Source organism: Lates calcarifer, linkage group LG11 (genome assembly GCF_001640805.2).
Source record: "Lates calcarifer isolate ASB-BC8 linkage group LG11, TLL_Latcal_v3, whole genome shotgun sequence".
NCBI lineage: Eukaryota > Metazoa > Chordata > Actinopteri > Centropomidae > Lates > Lates calcarifer.
The window spans coordinates 10,892,036-10,910,835 of NC_066843.1; the positions used below are offsets into that span (position 1 = coordinate 10,892,036).

An 18,800-nucleotide genomic window follows, 5' to 3' on the forward strand; every position below is an offset into this window, starting at 1 on the left:
TTTACTTACTATACTATGACATTTTTTGACCATTTTTCATGCCTTACTATACTATGACTTCTTATACTATGACATTTTTTTGGTGGTTTTGGACCCTTACTATACTATGACATTTTTTTGACATTGGTTTTGACCCTTACTATACTATGACATTTTTTGACCATTTTTCATGCCTTACTATACTATGACATTTTTTGTTTTTTGCTTTACTATATATGACATTTTTTGGTGGTTTTGACCCCTTACTATACTATGACATTTTTTGACATTTCATGCCTTACTATACTATGACATTTTTTGACCATTTTTCATGCCCTTACTTATACTATGACATTTTTTGACCATTTTTCATGCCTTACTATTATGACATTTTTTGGTGGTTTTGGACCCTTACTATACTATGACATTTTTTGGTTTGGTTTTGGACCTTACTATACTATGACATTTTTTGACCATTTTTCATGCTTACTATACTATGACATTTTTTGGTGGTTTTGGACCCTTACTATACTATGACATTTTTTTGACCATTTTTCTATGCATTTTTGACCATTTTTATCTATATATTATGACATTTTTTGTTTTCGCTTACTTACTATGACATTTTTCATGCCTTACTATACTATGACATTTTTGGTGGTTTTTGACCCTTACTATACTATGACATTTTTTTGGTTGGTTTTTGACCCACTACTATGACATTTTTTGGACCATTTTTTCATGCCTTACTATACTATGACATTTTTTGACATTTTTCATGCCTTACTATACTATGACATTTTTTTGACGCATTTTTCATGCCCTTACTATACTATGACATTTTTTTGGACACATTTACTATACTATGACATTTTTTGACCATTTTTCTGCCTTACTATACTATGACATTTTTTTGTTTTTGCTTACTTACTATGACATTTTTTGGTTTTCATGCCCTTACTATACTATGACATTTTTTGACCATTTTTCATGCCTTACTATGACATTTTTTGGTGGTTTTGGACCCCTTACTATACTATGACATTTTTTGGTGACCATTTTTCATGGCCTTACTATACTATGACATTTTTGACCATTTTTTCATGCCTTACTATACTATGACATTTTTTGGTGGTTTTTGGACCCCTTACTATACTATGACATTTTTTTTGGTGGTTTTGGACCCTCTTACTATACTATGACATTTTTTGACCATTTTTCATGCCTTACTATACTATGACATTTTTTGACCATTTTTCATGCCTTACTCTACTATGACATTTTTTGACCATTTTTCATGCCTTACTATACTTATGACATTTTTTTGACATTTTTTGGACCCTTACTATACTATGACATTTTTTGACCATTTTTCATGCCTTACTATACTATGACATTTTTTGGTGGTTTTGGACCCCTTACTATACTATGACATTTTTTGTGACCATTTTTCATGCCTTACTATACTATGACATTTTTTGGTGGTTTTGGACCCCTTACTATACTATGACATTTTTTGACCATTTTTCATGCCTTACTATACTATGACATTTTTTGGTGGTTTTGGACCCCTTACTATACTATGACATTTTTTGACCATTTTTCATGCCCTTACTATACTATGACATTTTTTGGTGGTTTTGGACCCTTACTATACTATGACATTTTTTGACCATTTTTCATGCCTACTATACTATGACATTTTTTGGTGGTTTTGGACCCCTTACTATACTATGACATTTTTTTACCATTTTTTATGCTTACTATACTATGACATTTTTTGGTGGTTTTGGACCCCTTACTATATTATGACATTTTTTGACCATTTTTCATGCCTTACTATACTATGACATTTTTTGGTGGTTTTGGACCCTTACTATACTATGACATTTTTTGGTGGTTTTGGACCCCTTACTATACTATGACATTTTTTGACCATTTTTCATGCCTTACTCTACTATGACATTTTTTGACCATTTTTCATGCCTTACTATACTATGACATTTTTTGACCATTTTTCATGCCTTACTATACTATGACATTTTTTGACCATTTTTCATGCCTTACTATACTATGACATTTTTTTGAGATGGTTTTGGACCCCTTACTATACTATGACATTTTTTGACCATTTTTCATGCCTTACTATACTATGACATTTTTTTGACCATTTTTTGCATTTTTTTGACCTTTACTATACTATGACATTTTTTGGTGGTTTTGGACCCTTACTATACTATGACATTTTTTTGACCATTTTTCATGCCCTTACTATACTATGACATTTTTTGGTGGTTTTGGACCCTTACTATACTATGACATTTTTTGGATGTTTTCATGGACCCCTTACTATACTATGACATTTTTTGACCATTTTTCATGCCTTACTATACTATGACATTTTTTGGTGGTTTTGGACCCCTTACTATACTATGACATTTTTTGACCATTTTTCATGCCTTACTTACTATGACATTTTTTGGTGGTTTTGGACCCCTTACTATACTATGACATTTTTTGACCATTTTTCATGCCTTACTATACTATGACATTTTTTGGTGGTTTTGGACCCCTTACTATAATATGACATTTTTTGACCATTTTTCATGCCTTACTATACTATGACATTTTTTGGTGGTTTTGGACCCTTACTCTACTATGACATTTTTTGATTTTTGACCTTACTATACTATGACATTTTTTGACCATTTTTCATGCCTTACTATACTATGACATTTTTTGGTGGTTTTGGACCCTTACTATACTATGACATTTTTTGGTGGTTTTTGGACCCTTACTATACTATGACATTTTTTGACCATTTTTCATGCCTTACTCTACTATGACATTTTTTGACCATTTTTCATGCCTTACTATACTATGACATTTTTTGACCATTTTTCATGCCTTACTATACTATGACATTTTTTGACCATTTTTCATGCCTTACTATACTATGACATTTTTTGACCATTTTTCATGCCTTACTCTATACTATGACATTTTATTTGACATTTTTGACCATTTTTCATGCCTTACTCTACTATGACATTTTTTGGTGGTTTTGGACCCCTTACTATACTATGACATTTTTTGACCATTTTTCATGCCTAACTGCATTTTTTTTGATGGTTTTTGATGCCATACTATACAATGACATTTTTTGACCATTTTTCATACCTTACCATATTGACATTTTTTGGTGTTTTTGGACCCCTTACTATACTATGACATTTTTTGGTGGTTTTGGACCCCTCACTATACTATGACATTTTTTTGACCATTTTTGATGCCTAACTATATTTTTTTTGATGGTTTTTGACACCATATGACATTTTTTTGACCGTTTTTGACACCATACTATGCTATGACATTTTTTGAGACCATACAATACTATGACGTGTGTTTATGCCTTAATTTACTTTGACCTTTTTTGAATCTTCCTGACACCTTACAATAGTATAACATTTTGACATCTATGGCATCTTTTGACGTATTACTATACTTCAATATTTAATGCCTTACTATATTAAGATACTATTATCCCACGTCATACTAAGACATGTTAATTGCTCAGTATATGTATATGACATTTTTATGTTTTACCATACAATGACTGTTTTATGACATTTTAGATACCTTACTAAACCATGACTTTTTGACATTTTTTATGTCCGTTGTGAATTACCTGGAGGCCTTTGTCCTGGTCTCAAAGAACTTCTTCATTGTACGAAGACACTCTGTGATCGTGGACTACGTCTCTGTGATCGCGGACAATGTCTCTGAGATTATGGACAATGTCTCTCCGATCATGGACCATGTCTCTGCGATCGTGAACGATGTCGTGGACAAAGTGGTGACACCTGGAGGAAATCACAGAGAAATATTCGAAGAAAAATGGTCAATATACTACTACCTACTCCTCATCAACAGTTTCACCATGAAAACACAGAGAAATATTCAACATTACAGCTGAACCACAACATTTAACAAACATTAGAGGCTGTTTCAGAAAATGAACATTTGACTGTTTTCACCTCCTGAAGAACCAACAACAACAAATATTTAGGAAAAAGTCAAATGATTATTAATAGTGTGTCTATCAACTAATCACTGAAGCAGTCGTATGTTACTGTGATCTGCACAACAATAATAAACACTACCAGTTAAGTCCATTTTGTCCATTTAATGAATAACAACCAAATTTACAAAGGCCTTAACAGCAACTTATGTGAAAACTTTTACGTAACTATGTGTAGAACTGGTCGTTATAAACTGTAAAGATAGTTTTTCAAATCTCCCTCTGACCAGGAATTAAAATAAACACACTAATGAACAACTCACTCCAGTATTTTATTTGTAGACTTGATATTGTTTTGTACAGTGTAGTCTAATGTTCCTAGCACATAGACATAATTAAGAATTTCTGATCATGTACAATCAAACTGAAGTTAAGATATTTTTCAATCCCACTTTGACTGATCCTTACCAATAACTGTTAACACTTTTGACATCTTAATGTGAAATTTTTTAAATACAGATTACTTTTACTGTTACCTCTAATTTTAGAGTACTTTTACCATTACATGTTACATTTCTTATTCCATATTACTTCTAAATTTACAGATAACTTTTACTGCTACATGTAGTAAGAGATTACTTAACTATTACATTTTACTTCTGATATTTCTAACTACTTTTACATTACTTCTATTAATGCAAATTATTTTTTACATTATTTTTATACCACAGATTACTTCTATTATTACACTTTTCTGATACAGTGAATACTGAACATAAACAATGTCAGTGCTCTGTGTTGGACAGTTGATGTAAAGGTGTTTGTGAATTACCTGGAGGCCTTTGTCCTGGTCTCAAAGACCTTCTTCATTGTACGAAGACGCTCTATGATCGTGGACTACGTCTCTGTGATCGCGGACAATGTCTCTGAGATTATGGACAAAGTCTCTGTGATCATGGCCAATGTCTTTGCGATCGTGGACGATGTCTCTGAGATCATAGACGGCGTCTCTGTGATCATCGACAAAGTCTCCATGATCGCGGGCAATGCCGTCAAATCGGTGACCCCCGTCTCCGCCGATTCTATCGCAAGGTCTCTACGAAGCATGGGACAATGTCTCTGATCATGGACAACGTCTCTCTCATCTTTGACAAGGTCTCTGCGATCGTGGACAATGTCTCTGATCGAGGACGATGTCTCCCTCATCCTCAACAATGTCTCTCCAATCGTGGACCATGTCTCTGCGATCGTGGACGATGTCGTGGACGAAGTGGTGACACCTGGAGGAAATCACAGAGAAATATTCAAAGAAAAATGATCAATATACTACTACCTATTCCTCATCAACAGTTTCACCATGAAAACACAGAGAAATATTCAACATTACAGCGGAACCACAACATTTAACAAACATTAGAGGCTGTTTCAGAAAATGAACATTTGACTGTCTTCACCTCCTGAAGAACCAACAACAACAAATATTTAGGAAAAAGTAAAATGATTATTAATAGTGTGTCTATCAACTAATCACTGAAGCAGTCGTATGTTACTGTGAACTGCACAACAATAATAAACACTACCAGTTAAGTCCATTTTGTCCATTTAATGAATAACAACCAAATTTACAAAGGCCTTAACAGCAACTTATGTGAAAACTTTTACGTAACTATGTGTAGAACTGGTCGTTATAAACTGTAAAGATAGTTTTTCAAATCTCCCTCTGACCAGGAATTAAAATAAACACACTAATGAACAACTCACTCCAGTATTTTATTTGTAGACTTGATATTGTTTTGTACAGTGTAGTCTAATGTTCCTAGCACATAGACATAATTAAGAATTTCTGATCATGTACAATCAAACTGAAGTTATTTTTGAATCCCACTTTGACTGATCCTTACCAATAACTGTTAACACTTTTGACATCTTAATGTGAAATTTTTTAAATACAGATTACTTTTACTGTTACCTCTAATTTTAGAGTACTTTTACCATTACATGTTACATTTCTTATTCCATATCACTTCTAAATTTACAGATAACTTTTACTGCTACATGTAGTAAGAGATTACTTTAACTATTACATTTTACTTCTGATATTTCTAACTACTTTTACATTACTTCTATTAATGCAAATTATTTTTTACATTATTTTTATACCACAGATTACTTCTATTATTACACTTTTCTGATACAGTGAATACTGAACATAAACAATGTCAGTGCTCTGTGTTGGACAGTTGATGTAAAGGTGTTTGTGAATTACCTGGAGGCCTTTGTCCTGGTCTCAAAGACCTTCTTCATTGTACGAAGACGCTCTATGATCGTGGACTACGTCTCTGTGATCGCGGACAATGTCTCTGTGATCGCGGACAATGTCTCTGAGATTATGGACAAAGTCTCTGTGATCATGGCCAATGTCTTTGCGATCGTGGACGATGTCTCTGAGATCATAGACGGCGTCTCTGTGATCATCGACAATGTCTCCATGATCGCGGGCAATGCCGTCAAATCGGTGACCCCCGTCTCCGCCGATTCTATCGCAAGGTCTCTACGAAGCATGGGACAATGTCTCTGATCATGGACAACGTCTCTCTCATCTTTGACAAGGTCTCTGCGATCGTGGACAATGTCTCTGATCGAGGACGATGTCTCCCTCATCCTCAACAATGTCTCTCCAATCGTGGACCATGTCTCTGCGATCGTGAACGATGTCGTGGACGAAGTGGTGACACCTGGAGGAAATCACAGAGAAATATTCAAAGAAAAATGATCAATATACTACTACCTATTCCTCATCAACAGTTTCACCATGAAAACACAGAGAAATATTCAACATTACAGCGGAACCACAACATTTAACAAACATTAGAGGCTGTTTCAGAAAATGAACATTTGACTGTCTTCACCTCCTGAAGAACCAACAACAACAAATATTTAGGAAAAAGTAAAATGATTATTAATAGTGTGTCTATCAACTAATCACTGAAGCAGTCGTATGTTACTGTGAACTGCACAACAATAATAAACACTACCAGTTAAGTCCATTTTGTCCATTTAATGAATAACAACCAAATTTACAAAGGCCTTAACAGCAACTTATGTGAAAACTTTTACGTAACTATGTGTAGAACTGGTCGTTATAAACTGTAAAGATAGTTTTTCAAATCTCCCTCTGACCAGGAATTAAAATAACACACTAATGAACAACTCACTCCAGTATTTTATTTGTAGACTTGATATTGTTTTGTACAGTGTAGTCTAATGTTCCTAGCACATAGACATAATTAAGAATTTCTGATCATGTACAATCAAACTGAAGTTATTTTTCAATCCCACTTTGACTGATCCTTACCAATAACTGTTAACACTTTTGACATCTTAATGTGAAATTTTTTAAATACAGATTACTTTTACTGTTACCTCTAATTTTAGAGTACTTTTACCATTACATGTTACATTTCTTATTCCATATCACTTCTAAATTTACAGATAACTTTTACTGCTACATGTAGTAAGAGATTACTTTAACTATTACATCTTACTTCTGATATTTCTAACTACTTTTACATTACTTCTATTAATGCAAATTATTTTTTACATTATCTTTATACCACAGACTACCTCTATTATTACACTTTTCTGATACACTGAATACTGAACATAAACAATGTCAGTGCTCTGTGTTGGACAGTTGATGTAAAGGTGTTTGTGAATTACCTGGAGGCCTTTGTCCTGGTCTCAAAGACCTTCTTCATTGTACGAAGACGCTCTATGATCGTGGACTACGTCTCTGTGATCGCGGACAATGTCTCTGAGATTATGGACAAAGTCTCTGTGATCATGGCCAATGTCTTTGCGATCGTGGACGATGTCTCTGAGATCATAGACGGCGTCTCTGTGATCTTCGACAATGTCTCCATGATCGCGGGCAATGCCGTCAAATCGGTGACCCCCGTCTCCGCCGATTCTATCGCAAGGTCTCTACGAAGCATGGGACAATGTCTCTGATCATGGACGACGTCTCTCTCATCTTTGACAAGGTCTCTGCGATCGTGGACAATGTCTCTGATCGAGGACGATGTCTCCCTCATCCTCAACAATGTCTCTCCGATCGTGGACCATGTCTCTGTGATCGTGGACGATGTCGTGGACGAAGTGGTGACACCTGGAGGAAATCACAGAGAAACATTCAAAGGAAAATGATCAATACACTACTACCTATTCCTCATCAACAGTTTCACCATAAAAACACAGAGAAATATTCAACATTACAGCTGAACCACAACATTTAACAAACATTAGAGGGCTGTTTCATAAAATGAACATTTGACTGTCATCACCTCCTGAAGAACCAACAACAAGGTCTTAACAGCAACTTATATGAAAACTTTTACGTAACTATGTGTAGAACTGGTCATTATAAACTGTAAAGATATTTTTTCAAATCTCCCTCTCACATAGACATAATAATAATAATTTCTGATCATGTACAATCAAACTGAAGTTAAGATATTTTTCAATCCCACTTTGACTGATCCTCAACAATAACGGTTAACACTGAACATAAACAATGTCAGTGCTCTGTGTTGGGCAGTTTATGTAAAGCTGTGAATTACCTGGAGGCCTCAGTCCTGGTCTCAAAGAACTTCTTCAATGTACGAAGACACTCTGATCGCGGACAATGTCTCTGCGTTCGTGGACAATGTCTTTAAAAGGAAGATGACATCATGGAAGATGTCGTGGATGAAAGGGCTGACATCTGGAGGAAATCAAAGAGAAACATTCAAAGGAAAATGATCAATACACTACTACCTATTCCTGACCAACAGTTTAACCATGAAAACACAGATAAATATTCAACATTGCAGGCAAACCATAACATTTAACAAACATTAGAAAGCGGTTTCCGAAAATGAACACTTGACTGTCATCACCTGAAAAACCACCAACAACAACAAATATTTGGGAAAATCATTAGCTATTGAGCCTGGTTCTGCTCAAGGTTTCTGCCTCCTAAAAGAAAGTTCTTCCTTGTGACTGTCGCCTAGTACTTGCTCAGACTAACCAGTTACCTTACCTCCATAAGGTACCCACAACTCATGTCAGGGACGCCTCAGTCACGAAAACACAAACACACTCTTACCCACGCGATAAAAACGATTGAAAAACAGAAGGCTAATGCTAACGCTCGCCGCTAACGCAAATGCTAACGCTAGCCGCTAGCCAGTTAGCTCCTTAGCCTTACCTTGGCGTCGCAGGTGTATTGTCCAGCTTCACACGCGTTCGACAAAAAAGCAGCTCCAAAGCTTGTTTGAGCATCCACGCTTCTTTGGTAATTAACTTTTATTTGGTGATTAACTTCTCACATAGTACTAACAAACCGAAGCAACGATTCAAACGGTGGTTTAAATCTGTTATCCGACTTCACCATTTCTGCGCCTCTCTGCGTCTGCGGCGCCCACAGAAGGTCATGACCGATGACGACACACGCAAACCAACAACGGCAGAAAGAGCGCCCGACTCTGGTTCCGCCTAGCAACTGCATCGAATTGCTCTTACAATACATCCAACAAGGATGTATTATAAGAACTGGATACGGCGCCTGTAATGCCTCTAATAATACATCCATGAGTGACAGTGAGTGTTGGATATTTACTGCTATGACTTTTAAATTAGGGGGCACTTTTAAATCGGGGGGCACTGTCCTTTCTTGTCCCTGCGTGGAGCCGGCCCCGGCCTTTATTCATGTAAAAATCAAAACTTGAAACTTGAAAACTGAAACCATTTCTTCTTCTCTTTCTCATCACAAGGAAAGTGGTGGGATGACAGCTACATAGGTTTTGTGAACAACACAGGACACAGCACTGCGACATATTGGTTTTGCAAACATTAATGAGGGTGAAATCAGATATTTTCTGAAATGTGGATTTAATTTTTCCGAGTAATTTACAAAATTCACATATTCACACATAAGCACTGCCATGCTGCAACATCTCTGGTAAACAGTAGATGGCAGTAATAATATCAACAAGCCTTTGAGAGTCTCTCTTCTAGGAATCCAAAAGAGGAAGAAGGAGGAGGAAGAGACAGAAGAAGGAGGTGAGTGTTTAAAAAGGGTGTGTTGCTGCTGCTGTTTGAGTGTTTAAGACAACTTACAGGACACAGTTTCATAAGGTGTGAGCAGTCTTTCGCAGAGAATTAAACCAGGTTTACTTCCCTGTTCAGGTTTGTACTTGTCATCTAAACTTTGTCATGTTATTTCAGAAAAGTACTATTAAAGTGTTATCTGGCAGTGAGTGAGATCCAGGGCAGCTGTAGACCAGTGAACTAAGCTTGTTTTCTGTTACAGTCACTGAGGCTCAAGTGAATCCATTCTGTGTGCCAACTTTTTTTGGTTAAAATATAGATGAATATCTGCACAATCTATCTGTAAATCAGTGTTGCTGGATTAACTCTTAACCAGTATTTCAGTGGTTGCATTTTACCAGTCAGACTGACCCAGTTTTACTCATGTTTTACTCACAGTGAGGTACGGTGTGGAAATGCAGCGCAACAGCAGTGTGACTGACTTTCAGCAGCTGCGGGAAAGATGGACCACCCTGTTAATCCGCCTTCATGATGACCCAAAGGTAACCCAGAATTGAATCACCTGCATCTGTTTAAAGTCTACCAAGTTTTTCTCTGTGTGTTTTCTCCCAGCTAAATGAGAGTTGTCTTTACCAGGTAGCACTGATGATGAATACAAGAATCGGGCAGTACCTCAGCAGCCATCCCTTCTTGGCTCTCACCGTGTTGCTGTTCAGCGTAATGGCTGCACTGCCTATTGGACTCTTCCTGACCTTTGCCCTTGTTACCATTATTATGTCGGTAGTAGCTTTTGTTTTCTTTGAGGGTAGGTGTGCTCATGCCAGAATTATCCTCTGCATTGTGGGGTTCTGTGATAACTGTCACAGTCACAAACCTGTTCTTTGTCACTGTCTCTTTCAGCCTTCCTTTTGTTTGTGGGAGGGTTGACTCTGCTGTGTGTGCTCTCCGGCCTCGCCTTCTTCTCCCTCATAGTTTCTTGCATCCTTAATGCTTTTTATATCACCATCTCCAACATCCTCAACCACTATTCCCCACGACTGACAAAGGTAATGTACTATAAACTGATTTCTACTTATTGTATATGTAATGTCCGGACATAATCTCCTCTGAAGTGATAAGAAATGTACACTAAGCATAGGCTGGTTTGAGATTCTGATGATATGATAACCTTTAGCAAAAATATCACGGTTTTGGAACTGTGATTACAGCTCTGAAATGAGTTATTTTGAAATGTCTGGTAAGAAAAAACAACTTTTTTTTATATTGAACACAATCTATTTTGTTTTTAAACAACACAGAATATTTGGAACATTAGTAAACATGTATGTTAAGTTAAAATAATAAAGTTGATTAAAATTAAATAAATAAATGCAGTCCCTTTAGTCTAAACCTGCAGCTCAACAAGCTCAGAACATAAATAACTGAATATTTCTCTGTAATAAGTTAAAAAAAAAAATACTTGTGCAGTCTCTTTCTTAAGTGAGCCTAAACCTGCAGCTGCAGCTCAACAATCTCAGGACATAAGTAAATGAAATCTTGAAATCTTTTCTGTAAGAAAAAAACCCGAGTCATTTTAATGTAGGAACAGTACGACAGAAAATATTAGTGGTTTTGGAACCTTGACTTTTTCAAACTGCAGTATACCTTGAAACTGGTTACCAGCCCATGCCTAATGTGCACACATTCATATTACATACTGTGACTGTGAGTTATCAAATGTTAAGAAATTCTTATTATTTTCTTCTCTTTTCCTCTATTCCAACCAGCAAGGGAAAGTCCGGGGGAAGGAGAGTGAGTGTGAAACTTCAAACATGAAGGAAATGCAGTAGCTCTCTTCCTCTTCTCTCAGCTTTCATCTTTGTGTATAATATAGGAGCCTTAAATCAGAACACTAAAGCTTGATGGTTAGGATTCACAGATGCCTGAAAGTATGACTGCTGGAGTCTGGGATCTGCTTTTGTAAAAGATTTTCTAAGCACAAAGACTCTGTGATGGTTACTGTATGTGTAAAGCCTGAATATTGTTACTGAATATTTTTCTAAAATAAAGAAAGTGTTGTTCTCTTTATATAAAGTGCAATAGTTATATAGTGTCTACAACAGCCAAGGGCCACCTAATTAGCTAAATACAGAGGACTTGTTATTAGTCTAATCTGTACATATTCTAACTGCACATCTTGAAATGGCAGCTCCTTTCAAGTATGAGTGAAAAAGAGGAAAATATTGACCTGCTACTCCCATTATTTATCATGGTTTTTGGTCTGAAAATGCCTTTGTATGTTATGTATGTTTGCAAATATTTGATGTTCACACCCTTAAAGGAAATGAAAATGCACTACATGTGTTACATGTGTTACATGTCTATGTTTGCTGTTACCTGTAAAAGAGTGCACTATTTCGCATTTGAAATACAGCTTTGAATAAAAGCTCATCATAATGAACATTTGATCTGGTCTTCTGTCCAAAAAAAGAGATGGAGAAGATTCCCTCAAAACTAAAACATATTTGAGTGGGTCTTTTTGTATATGCAAAGGAATGTGTGCACTTAATTTTATTAAATGTACATGTTGCTACTCTGACATGTTGTTGAGTATTGTGAATGTTTGGAAATGCTGAAAACTTAAAACATCTGAAGGGAACCTTGAAGACTGTAGAATAAAAATGCCCTGAATAATAATTTGTGTCCAGTGTTTTCAAGGGTTAAACTTATCATAAATTAGTAGAACGTCTACTCCTTCCCTGCCATTTTAGATACTTGAGATTTAAGGTGAACACAGAGAAACTTTCCACCTTCAGCAGATCAGTGTGAAAATAGCCTTCTTTACCATAGCAACCAAGGTTGCAGTCCCCTGTGAAATAGCCATAACACCACTCAGGGTCAGGATTTACACACATCTTCTCTGAAGTAGGACAGAAGTGTCAGGGAATACATGTGACCTAGGTAAACATGATTTTTTGGTTAGAAACAGGTACCCAATAGAGACATCACACGTGTATAGATGTGATGTGATTCCATGATTAATAACCCTATTTGTACATGCAGTAGCATGATGTAATTATAGGGTTAAAAGCAGCCACCAGGAAGGGATCCTTCAGAATAAAATGGCCTTGCACACTTTATGGTGTTATTTCTTTTCTCCTTGATGCATCATGCATCAATAAATACTTCTGCTTAAGACATCTGAGGTTTCCTGAAAACTTCCTCCATCTGCTCACAAGATTCCCATCGCACTCATAAGAGCTTGCATTATTTCAATAATCACACAGGGACATTGGAGGTTGATTCTCATAAAACCTTTAATGGAGGTGATATCATGCAAAAAAAAGACATAAAAAGTTGAAATTACCCTTTAGGAATGGCAAATTTGAAAAAGTTAACAAGAGGCCTTTAAATTGAATAGAAATGCACCCACTGAACACCATGTCAACCTCTACTCAATTACTGAGCAGCATAATTCCAGATGTGTTGAATTGTTCACAATCTAGACCTTCAGTAAACAACTGAAATGTAACAACCAGTCAAAGTGCTGGAGGATTCTCGTGTCCAATATCTGTCAATATCAACACTTCTCATCCCGGCATTTAAGTGTAATCATTGTTCAGTCATTCATTATTGCTTTACTCTGACGTCAGCGACTTCAACCTTGTGATAACTGACTGTGGGAAGGTGTTCATGCGTTTGCGATAATGACAGAAACTAAGTTTGTGCTGTATCTACATCCAAAATGTGATGTAGCATAGTTCTAAGATTGTATGAAATCTATATTAAAGCTGTAGAACAATTGATGCATTTTAGCTTCTTCAGTACAGTAAGCTGAACAGACCACATTAAAAGTTTAATTGCAAATGAGGTACCCACATTTGAAAATACTGACACCTACGACAAAAAGACTGCTGGCATTTAAGTATTTTATGGGTTACCTCTTAAACTAATAAGTTCTACTTACAAAAAAGTTCTGATTGTTAGAAGAGAGAAAAATCTTTTTAAAATGTTGTCTTAAGCAATTTTAGAAAGCAATGTTTTTATAAAACTGATACGTGTGATGGCCTCTTTAAATGTTTCCAAGATAGGGTACATGTGTTAAAGCATATGCATACAATTATTGTGGCAAAAAAAAGTCTTAAGTAAAAAAAAAAAAAATACTCTGAGAAAATGGACATAATCCTCATCAGGCACTCAGATACATTATTCTTTATCTCACGCTTTAATAAGACTGTACATTTGTGCATTTCATTACCAAGTCAAACAAGGTACTTCTCAGAGTCGACCCTATTTGTGACATTATAAAAATAATAAGAAAAAAATAAGCGTATACACCTCACATGTAAAAAATTAAAAATAAAAAAAAAAACAAGAAAAAAAGAGCCTTTTCTCCTATTTGAACAGCGATGAAAAGAAGTTTAAGGCAAGATGCTGAACACAGAAATCCAAAGGTTGATCTGGGATGATCTTTGTTCAGCTCTGGTGTTTGTTGGCATTTACCAGTTCCATCAGCAACCATCAAGAAGACTAGTGTTTTTCCCCATTAGTTGGCTCTCTGTCTCAGGCATCCTTTGCTAAAGGTCACGAGATTCCAAGATGTCATCTCCACACCCCCCTGAGTCTGCTGGGAGTCGCCGTCTCCTCCTCTACGTTTTACGCCGGCAGACTCAGCTTCTTGCCTTTCAACACTGAGGGGTGACGGAAAAAGTTATGACAGGTCATCAGGTGGGAACCAAAGTACCAGAGCTTCCATTTTCCTTGCCTTTGCCTTTAAAGAGGCACTAATTAATTGTTAACTGTTCAGAATTAACCTCCTGTGGTTGTAAGCCAATAACACTTTTCAGCAATTAAACAAGACTAAAAAAGTCCCCTCTGCACATTCCTGTTTGCATTTCTACCTCATCTGAAGCCTACAGCCTGGGTCGTTTTACAGATAGACCTAAGTGTTTTCCTTTAAACTGCACTAGTGTGATTGAGGAGAGTGTCATTAGAGAAGGAAAGGTCTTGAACTGTTGTGACTTCACTCACAACCAACTTTTTTCCTAATGCAACTGTAAGAAATCAGGAACAAAATCCACCTTCCCGGTTCTGTGAGAGAAACTGATTCTTCAGTTCAGTCAAAGCTTATATGAGGCTTCAGCGGTCAGCTGTTAGCCAATTCAAGTGCATATTTCCAAATTTACAGTATACTTTGCACAAAATTCCCTTTGTGTGTTTCCTGGGACTGCGATTCCCTGCTTAATGACTGTGAAGGGACAGTAACACAAAGAGGGAATTTTGTACTAAAAAGACCATAACTTTGGAAAATACTCACTTCATTTAGTAAACTCATACTGCTGGAGCCACATATTAGCTTCAGATGAACTTCAGAATGAGGTTTTTCAGGGAACAAGGGCTGTAAATTTTGTCCCTCATCTCTTACATCAAGGTTCCTCTAAGAAGGGATTGCTTCAGGGCAAGAGTGGATGGGATGAATGAGCATTTTGTAATCCCACTTTTCAGGCTTTTTACTATAGCCGAATAAGAAAACAAAAAAAAAAAGGTCAGTATTATATTTCCCATATATTGTGTGATAATAAACCTCTTAGTGCACATAGTTTTATCTGTCTAATTTGGTGCTTGAATATTGGATGATACCAGAAGAGAACCCACCTTTGGTGACATAAAGGTAGAAGAAGTCACAGTAGAGGACAGTCTGGACCACACCAGCCACAATGGCGATCATGTCAAAGAAGCCCTCAAAGTAGTAACGCCAGATCCAGTTGAAGAGATAGAGAGCTCGATACAGGCCCAGGCAGAACAGGTAGTGGGTGGTGATCGTCTCCGCCTCGCCGGTCTTGCTGATCATGAAGAGCTGAGGCAGGATGGCCACCGACTCCAGGTAGATGGAGAATGTCCAAAGGATCTAATGACAGAAGAATTTAAATGTGCAAGAATGCAATTAATTTCATGTTTACGAAGGGACAATGTGTTCACATAATGTTTAGTTCCTAGTTTGATAGCAACACAAGAGCTTGAACTCACCTCTAGGAAAGAGAAGTCGTGGTTGATGAGAACAGCGAGACCTCCAACAGGAACAACCAGGAACTCCACCCTGAAACTGTCATGGTTGCCATCGTAGGTGGCCCTGAATTTCATGTAGATCAGGTAGACTGTGGCATACGAACAGCCGATGTAGATCACCTGATAAACAACACCGCATATCACTCATGGTAGTGGGAGAAATACTGTGAGACACTGGTCAGGGCTAAGGTGTGACTGGTGTCTTACCTTCATGCATGTGTTATAGAGGGAGATGAAAGAGGTGAGCAGATCCAAGTAGCGCGTGGTGAACACAATAGCAAACAGGATTTGGCTCTTTCCAGAGATACCTTTCACAGAAAATATCAAACACATTTACCATTTAGGTTAAAGTAATCCAAAGCCATGAGTAACTAGAGAAAGGCTTCACTAATAGTCTGAATAAAGCATTGCTCATAATACTTTTCCTTGTTGAACAGTGACATCTGCTGGAAAAATGGTGAATGTCTCTCTGATGCCAATAACAGTAATTTTCTTCCTTTTGCAAGCAAAAATGTCAATTTTATGTGTGTGGATTATAATCCGTTAACTTACACACTACATCAGACATGACAGGGCATTAGGAGAGGACAATACATACAGGTCTGTCTTTGAGTCTCTTTGCATTTCTAACCTCATCACACACAAACAGCACCTCTTACAGCAATCAGTAAGAGGCCAGGTATGTCCAAGGCATACCTTCACCTCTCGCCCAATGCATGCTGGGACAGGCTCGTACCCCCTGCCATCCTCCATCATGTGTGGTTTATAATTGCCTGCATCATCCTGTCTGTTATGAGTATACCTGTGTGTGAATGGCATTGTTGAGTTTAGTCGTGTAGCTCTATGTATAGCTCAGATACAGGTAGTTAGGAGGTTTTGAGGTCCCAGTCCTAACATTTTTAAAGTTACTTGATGTCTCTTGTTCTGCTGTTGGGAAGAGGGGCATCCCATCCTCACTAATTGAGGATCATAGAAGGTATCATATATGTACAGACTGTAAAGCCTGTTGGTGATTTTGCTGCATACAAATTTGGTTTGAACAGAATTTTGCAGCATAACAATTTAACCTTTTACCATAACTAAACCATCACTACAGGATAACCTGAATGATACATAAACATAACCATTGGTTATCTGTTGTCCAACATGACCTGTTAACTTTGACTCTCAACCCTTGCAGTTTTGTGTCCAATAACTGCACTTCTCATAAACCCAAGTAGGATCCATCACTGAGTCCTGACTGCACCAGAGAAATCACTGTGACCTATGGTGATTTAAGGTGTGGCTTACTAAAAATACACAACACATGCTTTTAAGAGCTAAAAGAAAATTAAGCATGGTTACAAAAATAAATAAATAAACCGAGAGTAATACAAACAATTTTAGTAGGTTAGCTACTTCCGTAGCCCGTTCTAGAACGCCACGTCAGAAGCCAGACCAAAAAAATCGAGCACCAAACCTCAAGTTAACAGAGCAGGAGCGAATGGATGGGCTATGTATGGAGACACTGAAGCAAGTAAAACATTTCTAATAAAATCTTTCATTATTTTGCCCATTCATCTCTGTTAAGCTGTAGAAACCTAACTGGCTACGCGCTCCCTCAACACGCAATTTAGCTAATACTGCAAACTCCCATTAAGATAGCTACTGCTGTGCTACATTTACATTTTGTTCCCGTTGACTTCAGTATTTATCATATGTTTGCAGTGAATGTTTGAGTAGAAGTGACGGAGGAGCAGACAGCAGTTTATATTTGTTATCGGCAGTTGGCCATTGACTGCTAACGCTTTTAGCCACTGGCTCAAATGAATGAGTGGGGAGACGTTAGCATGTGGCTAGCTACCCTGGAGCTTGCTGGGTGATAAGGGACAAGGCTAAAAACGACCATTTCAGCAATGAATGAAAGGCAAAGTTAATTAGAAACATTAGGAGCACCGTATTGTAGTGTATGTACTTGAAAATGAAGCCAGGGCTCACCTGCACACGACCTGCTTTTCCATATTTTGAGCAGCAGGATGATGATAGCAGCCAGATGAGAGAGGTCCCCTGTCAGTCTGAAGACGTTCATGGTTGCAGGAGGAACTGACGGACACAGCTAGGAAGCTAACGCAGGCGTGCCTTTTTGCTCGTAAAGAGAACCTTTTCAGGCTTTATGCTGCCTTGTGTGAGAGCTTCTCCGGTTCAACTTGGTGGCAAACCAGGCTGCGGATCTCAACACGATTGAAAATATGGCGAGGGTGCAGGTCGACGTGGAAGGGGGCGTGGGAAAGCGCACGGAGTGATTTGGATTGGACTCAGATCTGATTGACGGCATGAGATGACCCGCCTACCACGATCTGAACCAAAAAGGACTGAAAACCTGAGCCCTGTGTGCATGAGAATGGACTGGGTGGGACCGCTGACTTCATATTTTTAATTAACATAAGTAAAAGTACCATATAGAATTATGTGAGTTTAAAGTATCACAAGTAAAGGCACTTAACACGGAATAATGACCATAACTGATAAACTATTATATATTTTATCTTTAGATCATTATTAGTCATGTATTAAAATGTAAGCAACATTCAACAACCAATTCCAGACTCACTGTGTGTATATTGTGATATAGTATAGGAATATGTGCTACTGAAGCACAGCCAATGTAATAAGGTGGATACTAATT

The 18,800-nt window shown here is 37.2% G+C and overlaps 2 protein-coding genes and 2 long non-coding RNA genes across 4 annotated transcripts; 1 reads left to right on the forward strand and 3 right to left on the reverse strand.

Moving 5' to 3' along the window:
• Positions 1-1,325: 1,325 nt before the first annotated feature.
• On the reverse strand, positions 1,326-2,731 carry LOC127143030 (uncharacterized). The gene is made up of 3 exons (XR_007814192.1): positions 2,660-2,731; positions 1,851-1,927; positions 1,326-1,626 (listed from the first exon to the last, which is right to left on the reverse strand). It is a non-coding gene; the product is annotated as an uncharacterized LOC127143030 (long non-coding RNA).
• A 2,105-nt stretch (positions 2,732-4,836) lies between these two features.
• Positions 4,837-8,168, reverse strand: LOC127142984 (uncharacterized). The gene is made up of 3 exons (XR_007814147.1): positions 7,721-8,168; positions 6,267-6,735; positions 4,837-5,280 (listed from the first exon to the last, which is right to left on the reverse strand). It is a non-coding gene; the product is annotated as an uncharacterized LOC127142984 (long non-coding RNA).
• A 1,312-nt stretch (positions 8,169-9,480) lies between these two features.
• Positions 9,481-12,532, forward strand: LOC108879129 (lipid droplet assembly factor 1). Its single transcript, XM_018670314.2, has 6 exons — positions 9,481-9,640; positions 10,010-10,102; positions 10,529-10,632; positions 10,727-10,895; positions 10,991-11,136; positions 11,857-12,532. The coding sequence occupies exons 1-6, from the start codon at positions 9,481-9,483 to the stop codon at positions 11,917-11,919; spliced, it is 735 nt and encodes a 244-aa protein (XP_018525830.1). The 3' UTR covers positions 11,920-12,532.
• An 836-nt stretch (positions 12,533-13,368) lies between these two features.
• On the reverse strand, positions 13,369-18,393 carry LOC108879408 (ER lumen protein-retaining receptor 2). Its single transcript, XM_018670672.2, has 5 exons — positions 18,113-18,393; positions 16,343-16,443; positions 16,097-16,255; positions 15,725-15,977; positions 13,369-14,760 (listed from the first exon to the last, which is right to left on the reverse strand). Exons 1-5 carry the CDS (start codon positions 18,201-18,203, stop codon positions 14,726-14,728), a joined length of 639 nt encoding a protein of 212 aa, XP_018526188.1. The 5' UTR covers positions 18,204-18,393; the 3' UTR covers positions 13,369-14,725.
• Between the last annotated feature and the right edge of the window lie 407 nt (positions 18,394-18,800).

Coding starts and splice junctions, on each gene's coding strand:
- LOC108879408 (XM_018670672.2), bottom strand. CDS start 18,203: ATGAACGTCTTCAGACTGACAGGGGACCTCTCTCATCTGGCTGCTATC. Junction 16,444..18,112: donor GAAAAGCAGGTCGTGTGCAG/GTGAGCCCTGGC, acceptor TTTCTGTGAAAG/GTATCTCTGGAAAGAGCCAA. Junction 14,761..15,724: donor CTACCTTTATGTCACCAAAG/GTGGGTTCTCTT, acceptor GTCACCCCTCAG/TGTTGAAAGGCAAGAAGCTG.
- LOC108879129 (XM_018670314.2), top strand. CDS start 9,481: ATGACGACACACGCAAACCAACAACGGCAGAAAGAGCGCCCGACTCTG. Junction 10,103..10,528: donor GGAAGAGACAGAAGAAGGAG/GTGAGTGTTTAA, acceptor TTTTACTCACAG/TGAGGTACGGTGTGGAAATG. Junction 10,896..10,990: donor AGCTTTTGTTTTCTTTGAGG/GTAGGTGTGCTC, acceptor TGTCTCTTTCAG/CCTTCCTTTTGTTTGTGGGA.